The sequence below is a fragment of the Hemicordylus capensis genome, chromosome 2, assembly GCF_027244095.1.
Source record: "Hemicordylus capensis ecotype Gifberg chromosome 2, rHemCap1.1.pri, whole genome shotgun sequence".
NCBI lineage: Eukaryota > Metazoa > Chordata > Lepidosauria > Squamata > Cordylidae > Hemicordylus > Hemicordylus capensis.
Genome location: NC_069658.1, coordinates 244,307,632 through 244,316,234, shown reverse-complemented (window position 1 = coordinate 244,316,234; position 8,603 = coordinate 244,307,632). Strand labels below are relative to the sequence as shown.

The window sequence follows — 8,603 nt, the reverse complement described above, 5'->3', positions numbered from 1 at the left end:
TATGGTGAGAGAATCCCTTTCTCATTATAGCAGAGTGCACAGAGGCACAACACAGCGGAATTTACTTAGGCATGCGGGTATGCTGAGAGTAAAGTAACTTGGAGCCAATTCATAGTTTCAAATCAATATATAAGGCATTTATTAAGAAACTCCATTCTAGATAGGAAAGTGAGGAGTTAGGATCTCTAATCTATCTATCTAGCTGGATGCAGATGGATTCTGCATCTTCTCTGCACACATGGTGCAGGGAGAGGAGCTTGCCATGTTGCAAGGTAGAAGGACAGGTAGGGAAGAGAAGAGAGGAAGGAAGTTAATCCCTAAGAGTACCAATCTACATTTCAAAGGGATAGTGTCAGAGCAATGGAGAAGGGGTGACCAATGTCTTGACCCTCTAGCCCTCTGACTCACTAGTCTGTCCTCCACTGTCTTTTGAGACAAGAGACAGTGCAAAGTCCTTTAACTTCCAACACCCCCTCTCGATGTCTCGTGACTCAGTTCACAAGATTCATTTTCTCTCTCAGCTTTTCAAAGCGGGGTCTTGGTAGTGGCTTAGTGAGTATGTCTACAAGCATTTCATTTGTTGGGCAGTAGATCAGCTTGATTAGTCCATCTTTCTGCAGACTTCTCACTACATAGTACTTCACATCAATATGTTTGGTACGCCCCTTTACATCTTCTTGTTTGGAGAGTTGAATGCAGCTTTGGTTGTCTTTATACACTGGTATGGGCTGTGATTCATTTGTACCTAGGTCCTTCAGTAGTTGACACAGCCATTGTATCTCGTGACTGCCCTGTGCAGCTGATACATATTCTGCTTCAGTGGTTGATGATGCTACTATGTCTTGCTTTGTTCTTGACCAGCTTATGGCTCCATCTCCATAGAAAATTATGTGACCGCTGGTGGATTTCCTTTCTGTTAGGTCTCCACCCCAGTCTGCATCTATGTTTGCTTCTAGTTTTGGTTGACTGTTAGCTGGTAGCTTGAGCTTAAAGTGTGCAGTACCTTTTAGGTACCTAACAAGTCTCTTAATTGCATTCGCCAGCCGATCGCAGCCGCTCTAGGCTGCGCGGCTTGTTTGCCCTCAGCCCCACCCCCTGGAGCACGTGGCACTGGGAGCTAGCTCCCATTGGCCCGGCTCCGTCTCGGAGGCGGGGCTAGCAGCAGTGAACCGGCAGCAGGCCTGTGCCGGCTCAGTCCTTCCCTGACCAAGCAGAAGGAAGGACGTGCTGCTGCTCGGCTTCGGGGCCTCCACGTGGCCGGCTGGGTACCCGAATCGGAAGCCGGAGCAGGAGGCCCACGGGAGCGGAACGTCGGGGAGCAGTGCAGCGGCCCTTCGAGCGAGCAGCGGATTGGAGCGGCTCGGCGGCCAGGGCCTCTGTAGCCCGGCTGCCTGTGGTAACGGGCTCTGGGGGGATCACAGGAGAGGCTTTTAAGTCCTCCTCGGAACGGCCTTTGATCTTCGGGCCTCTCCACACAAGGGCTTCTAGGCCCCGGCAGGCCCAAGCTGCCCGGCATCGAGTGAGGGCAGCAGGCCGCCCCAGGCCCTCAGTAGGCCGTGCCAGGCCTTCAGCGGGGGGGCAGTTGACTAACCCGGTCATCTGGGGGGAGGGTTGATTGGACGTTGGGGGTGTTGGCTTGAACTGTGTGAACCCCTTCAACCCAGGGCCCGTTTAGGCCTTCTGCTAAGGGCGGCCTTTGCCTTTATTGTCGGGCCTGTAGGGCCTAACCCCCCACACACACCCATTTTGGGGGCCTGCATTGACTAGGCCTCCCTGGTGGGCTCGTGGGCCTCCCCAGCCGGGCCTAAGCTCCATTTGGGGGCCTTTCAGTGGGGCTGGGCCTTACCACGGCTAGGTGGGGCAGGCGCTGTGACTCATAGGCCTTCCTTGCCAGCGTAGGCCTCAGTCAGGCCTTGCGCCGGCCAGGTCACTCGTTTACGCACTTGAGGGCAGGGTACAGGCCCATAAGCTTCATCCTTTGGGACATGGGCCCTAAGAAAGCCCCAGTTAAGAAAGCCCCAGTTAAAAAGGGTGGGAAGGCTCCAGCCAAGAAGGGTGGCAAGCCAACGCGGCCACCTAAGAGGCCAAACGCACCCGCCGAATCCTCCTCCGACGATGAGGGCGATTTGGAACTGGGCGCCATCAGGGCGTTTATAGCACGGCTGCAGGCCCTTGAGAGGCAGCGCACCACTCTAGAGGGCGACGAGGCGGGCGGGGGGCCTTCGGGGGTGCCCCCACATGCAAAAAAGTCAAACAGGGCGGAAAAGAAGGCAAAACTAATGCAGGGCTTTGCTGACCGTCTAGCAGCTTTGGAGGCGGCGGCGGGAACTGCCCACAAGGAACCAGCGGGGATCACGACACAACCGGCGGACTCAGGACCGGGAGACGGCAGGGACGACAATGGTGAGTCCCCACAGGGGGCCTGGCCGTGGGGACTGCCCTTTAGCACCCCCTACGGACCATACGGGTGGTTCCCAGGGCCAGTTAACTGGGCATCTCCACACGCCACCTGTAATCAGGTCTGGCAAGGGGGGAGCGCTGCTTTGCCCACCCAGGGGCCAACGGCGCAGTTCAGCTCTGCTTGGCATACTGGGGATGGGCCCGTACCCTTGGGGGACCACCTCCTTCCAGCAGTTAAGGAACGGATTTGGAAAGGAGAGTGCATTGACGTGTTCCAATTGCTCTTCAAGGAGCCGGAGCCACTGGAGAAGGAGGGGTCCCAGGGGAAGGACAAGGAGAGGACAAAGCGGAAGCCCATTGAGCATAATTGGGCAAATTGGGTTTCGGGGTACACAATCTACATGGGTGTTCTGATGCAGAAATATCCAGAGCGGGGCCCCGCTCTCGTTAAGTATTTTGATATTATACACAGAGCCTTCATGGACTTTGCTGGTAATGCCTGGGAGCGCTACGACCAAGCGTTCCGCGAGCGCGCCTCCAGCAATGCGGGTATATCCTGGGAAAGGCAGCACCCCGAGTTATGGCTTCAGATTATGACACCCGCGAGGCCCTTGGTTGGCGAGCGCGCCGACAGCGGGCACCTCATTTCCAAAACACTGGCAGCGTCAGCGGCTTCGGCCTCAGGCGCACAGGGGGTTCAAGGTCCCCTGGTGTGCTGGGAATTTAACAAGAACGGGAAGTGTGCCCGCTCCCCGTGCAAGTACCGGCATGACTGTGGCTTCTGCGGTGGGCGGCACGCCAGTATCTACTGCCAGCGGGCCAAAGCCCTTAGGGGAAAAGGGGGATACCAAGGCCCGGGAGGGGCAAAGGGCCCAGCAGCCACGGCTGGAAAAGGGCCCCAGCCCAATTAAAATCCCGTTGCTCCGGAGGCTGCTGCGTGACTACCCCAACAGGGAGCGCGCACGCTATATTGAGGACGGTTTTGTGAAGGGGTTTAGGATTCTGTGCCAATCCAGGCGGGTCCATAGTTTTGCACGCAACCTAAAATCGGTTAGGGGGATGGAACACATAGTAGCGAAAAAGATAGCCAAGGAGGTGTCTCTGGGGAGGGTGCTGGGCCCCTTTGACAGGCTGCCACTGCCAACATTGCGGGTATCCCCTTTGGGCGTGGTCCCTAAGAAGGCGCCGGGAGAGTATAGGCTTATCCACCACCTGTCCTACCCAAGGGGCGACTTGGTTAACGATGGGATACCGGCGGACCTTTGCTCAGTACGGTATACATCGTTTGATGAGGCTGTGGCCATGATCAGGGGCTGCGGGCCTCGGGCACTGATGGCGAAGTGCGACATTGAATCCGCCTTCCGCCTCCTGCCCGTGCACCCTGATGACTTTGACCTTTTGGGCTTCGCATTTAAAGGGGGATTTTACATCGACAGAGCCCTCCCCATGGGATGCTCGGTCTCCTGTGCGGCCTTTGAGGCTTTCAGCTCTATGCTGGAATGGGCACTGCGCCGGAGGGCGGGGCTACGCTCCTCCGCTCACTATTTAGATGACTTTATTTTCGGAGGAAGGGAGGGCTCTGGCCAATGCCTACACTTACTGCGCTCATTCAGGGCACTCTGCGGGGATCTGGGGGTGCCACTGGCTAAGGACAAGACAGAGGGCCCGACCACGAAGCTTACATTTCTGGGGATAGAGCTGGACACGGTGGGACAGCTCTCACGCCTCCCCGGGGACAAGCTCGGCATCATGAGGGAATTGCTCAGGGAATGCAGAGAGGCTAGGAAGGTAACGCTACGCAAATTGCAATCGCTGGTTGGCCACCTGAACTTCGCTTGCAGGGTGGTGGCTCCAGGCCGCCCCTTTCTAAGGCGCCTGTGTGACGCCATGGTGGGGTGTAATCGACCCCATTTCCTCATTAGGGTGTCTACTGCCATGAGGGAGGATATGGGGCTCTGGCTCAGGTTCCTGGAGTCCTTTAATGGGGTGTCATTCTGGCGTTCTTCCCAGCTGCTCGAGGCCGACTTCCAGGTTCAGTCAGACGCCGCGGGCGGCCTTGGGTTCGGCCTGTACCTGAGAGGGCGCTGGTGCACGGAACGATGGCCGGGCAGCTGGTCGGAACGGGGAATCACAAGGGATCTCACCTTCCTCGAACTCTTCCCCATTGTGGTGGCGGTGCACATTTGGGCCGAGTCCTTCAAGGACTCGGTCGTGCGTTTCTGGTGCGATAATTTGGCCGTGGTTCAGATTATTAATAGCCAGACTTCCAAATCACAGAGGGTGATGGGGCTGGTGCGGGCCCTGGTTCTAACATGCCTTCGCCATAACACGCTCTTCACCGCCCAGCATGTTCCAGGGGTGCAGAACGAGGTGGCAGATGCCCTGTCTCGCTTCCAGATGCAGCGCTTCCGGAAGCTGGCACCTGGAGCCGCCAAGGAGCCCGAGCAGGTGCCCGAATGGTTGTGGAACCTTGGGATGTAGAGGCGTTTAGGGCCATCCAAGCCTCCATAGCGCCCAGGACACGGGTTGCCTACGACAAAAGGGTCAGGGCCTTTCTGCAGTTTAGAGCTCAGGTAGGATTGGTCCATGTGTGGCCTGTGCCGCCGGAACAGCTGATGCAGTACCTGGTGCACCTCCGTGCCCAGGGGCTGGCGGTGAGCACCATGGCCGGCCATTTGGCTGCGCTGGCTTTCTTTGGGAAAGCAAGGGGCCTCCCCGACCATTCTGGGGACTTCAGGGTCCGGCGCATGCTGGAGGGCTGGGCGAGGGAGACGCCCGTGCAACCTGACCGACGTAGGCCGGTCACCCCAGAGGCACTGCAGCTGGCACTGCGGCAACTTGCCGGGGTTTGTGCGTCTCCTTATGAGGAGGTCCTGTTCAGGGCGGCAGCCTTGGTTGCTTTCTTCGGGGCCTTTAGGGTTGGAGAGATGTTCCCCAGGAGCAGGCGCGGCCCCACGAGTAGGGTACTTCAATTCAGTGACCTCACCGTGGGTGCTTCCCGGGTGGTACTGCACCTTAGGTTTTCAAAAACAGATCAGAGAGGCAAGGGGCAGAGTGTCGCGCTGCATGCCGCTGGCGACCCGGGCTTGTGCCCAGTCCGTGCACTGGAGGACTACACGGAGGCCAGGGGTTCAGCTATGGGGTGCCTCTTTATCCACGCTAATGGGCGCCACGTGACCCAATTCCAGTTTTGGGCGGTGATGAGGAGAGCCTTTGTGGCGGCGGGGGTGCCTACCCAGGATCTGGCCCCCCACTCCTTTCGGATTGGGGCGGCTTCCATGGCTGCTCGGATGGGTTATTCGGGCCCGGAAATCCGGCGGCTGGGCAGGTGGCGGTCAGCGGCTTACCGCCGATACGTGCGGTAGATGGGCGCATAAATTCTGCCCCACCCCACCCCCACCCACGAACCATTTATTTGTGCCACTCCTAACGCTTTCTCCTCTTGCGCAGGGCCTCAGTCGGCTGGGCCGAGGGCGGCCGGGCAGCGCGCAAGAGTCCTCATACTGGGCCATTCCTTCATTTTCTGGGCACGCAAGTGGGCGCAGAGCGCCGACCCTGGAACCCAGCTTGGTTTGGGGCGTTGGGCCACTGTGGAGTGGCTTGGCCGGCGGGGCATGCGGAGGGCCCAGTTCCTGCCGATGCTGCACGAGTTCCTGGAAGGGAATCCTGTCCCGGATGTCCTGCTGCTGCATTTTGGAGGCAACGACCTGGTGGACCAGTCTGGCATTTCGCTCTCAAGACAGATTGCCCAGGACCTGGTGGTCGCCCTCTCCTGGTGCCCGGGGCTGGTGGTCATCTGGTCTGACATCACTCAGCGGCGAGTCTGGAGGGGGGCGGTGAAGCAGAACAAGGTAGATAGGGCTAGGCGCGGGGTGAACGCGGCCATGGCGCGCTTCATCGCCTCAAAGGGGGGTGGGTGCATCCCACACAACGACATTGCGTTCTCGCTCCCCCAGTTATTCAGGGGTGATGGGGTGCACTTGTCCCCCCTTGGTATGAGGTATTTCTTAGACGATCTGCGGCTGGGGTTGGCAACAGTGCTGTTAGGCCTGTGGGGTGGCGGGGCGTCAAGCTAGGCTGACGCCCGCTGTGGCGGGCACAGTGCGGAGGTGAGCGGTTGATGCGGTGCGGCACCTTAGGTAAGCTTTAGCTGTAAGGTGGAGGGGCAGATCCCTTGAGGCTTTACAGATCAGGGATGCTGCCTTGCTCCCACCTCCCTGCAACCGACACCCTTCCGTATGGCTTTACAGCGTCGGACAGGTGATGTAAATTGCAGGGTCCTGACCTTAGGTCGGCAACGAAGGGCGCCCCCTTCTGGAAGGTGGGCCGCCTGGAGCCGAGGTGTCTGTGCCATGAGATTCTAGGGCGGGGGTGGCCACGTGGTGGCCCCCCCCCATCCGAGCCCGCACTGTTGCTGCTCTGAATGCCAACCCCAGCTGCCATGCCTGTGCAGGCACTGTCTTAAAACCTTGTACCCCTAATAAAGTGACCAGTTCCTCCATAATACTTCTGTGTCCGTGTCTCCTTGGGTCTGGGTGCAAGCCAGCCGATCGCAGCCGCTCTAGGCTGCGCGGCTTGTTTGCCCTCAGCCCCACCCCCTGGAGCACGTGGCACTGGGAGCTAGCTCCCATTGGCCCGGCTCCGTCTCGGAGGCGGGGCTAGCAGCAGTGAACCGGCAGCAGGCCTGTGCCGGCTCAGTCCTTCCCTGACCGAGCACCCTCCCTCCCTCCCTCTGGCATAGGTTGGGCTTTGCTGGTCGCCGTTTGGGGCCGGGCAGGAATTTTTTGGGTATACGCTTGATTGGCCTTAGCGTGCACCTTTTTTCGCCTGCCTCAACCTATACCAGTTAGTAGCAAGGTTGCTTAGCGGGACTGATTAGTTAGCCAGGGAATAGCTTGTGGTCACTTTTACCACGGGGTTGGCGGGCACAGTGCGGAGGTGAGCGGCTGATGCGGTGCGGCACCTTAGGTAAGCTTTAGCTGTAAGGTGGAGGGGCAGATCCCTTGAGGCTTTACAGATCAGGGATGCTGCCTTGCTCCCACCTCCCTGCAACCGACACCCTTCCGTATGGCTTTACAGCGTCGGACAGGTGATGTAAATTGCAGGGTCCTGACCTTAGGTCGGCAACGAAGGGCGCCCCCTTCTGGAAGGTGGGCCGCCTGGAGCCGAGGTGTCTGTGCCATGAGATTCACCCCAGCTGCCGTGCCTGTGCAGGCACTGTCTTAAAACCTTGTACCCCTAATAAAGTGACCAGTTCCTCCATAATACTTCTGTGTCCGTGTCTCCTTGGGTCTGGGTGCAACAGTCCTTGACTGTTGGTGATGCAGTCTTTCTGCAAAGTAAGCCAACTGCTGTGCTAATATCTGGCCTAGTGAGTGTACTAATGTATAAAAGCTTACCCAATGCTTCACGATATCTATGGTTGTCAGATAGTGGCTCAGTTTGATCTTCTTGCTTTATGTAGTTCATTTCCATTGGAGTTGGTGTAGGATTCACATTTTCCAGTCTGAGCAGGTTTATCAAGTCTTTGATTTTCTGTTCTTGGTTGATGAGGAAACTTCCATCTTTCTCTCTTTGTACTTGAATGCCCAAGTAATGTGCAATGTTGCCAAGTCGCTTGACTTCCACATCTCTGTTCAGATAATGCATTATTTCCTTGCTGTCATCTGGATTTTCATAGGCAAGAATCAAATCATCAACATACGCCAAAATGTAGGTCCACTTGCCATCTATGCACCTCGTGTATAGGCAGGGATCCATGTTGCTTCTTTTGAAGTTTGCTTGAAGCAGCATATCATTTAGTTTTATGTTCCATGCTCTGGCAGCCTGTATTAAACCATAAATGCTCTTTTGCAGTTTGCATACAGAGTCCTCTTTGCCTTTCTCTAAGAAACCTGGTGGTTGTTGCATGTAAATGTCCTCTTCCAGTTTACCATGCAAGAATGCAGTTTTCACATCTAGGTGTTCAACATGCATTTCTTTGCTAGCAGCAATAAACAGAGTCCTTACTGTGGTATGTTTAACCACTGGTGCAAAGGTTTCATCATAATGTTCTCCATATTTCTGTGAGTATCCTTTTGCTACTAATCTGGCTTTGTAGTGCTGAATCTCACCATCAGCATCATGTTTGAGTCTGAAAACCCATTTGCAGCCTATAACTTTCCTTCCTTGAGGTAACTTAGTAAGAGTCCAGGTTTTGTTTT

At 56.7% G+C, this 8,603-nt stretch overlaps 1 protein-coding gene across 1 annotated transcript; it reads left to right on the top strand.

The window, feature by feature from the left end:
* The first annotated feature begins 2,409 nt into the window (after positions 1-2,409).
* On the top strand, positions 2,410-7,607 carry LOC128344818 (uncharacterized). Its single transcript, XM_053295726.1, has 2 exons — positions 2,410-4,848; positions 5,851-7,607. Exons 1-2 carry the CDS (start codon positions 3,169-3,171, stop codon positions 6,238-6,240), a joined length of 2,070 nt encoding a protein of 689 aa, XP_053151701.1. The 5' UTR covers positions 2,410-3,168; the 3' UTR covers positions 6,241-7,607.
* The last annotated feature ends 996 nt before the right edge of the window (positions 7,608-8,603 follow it).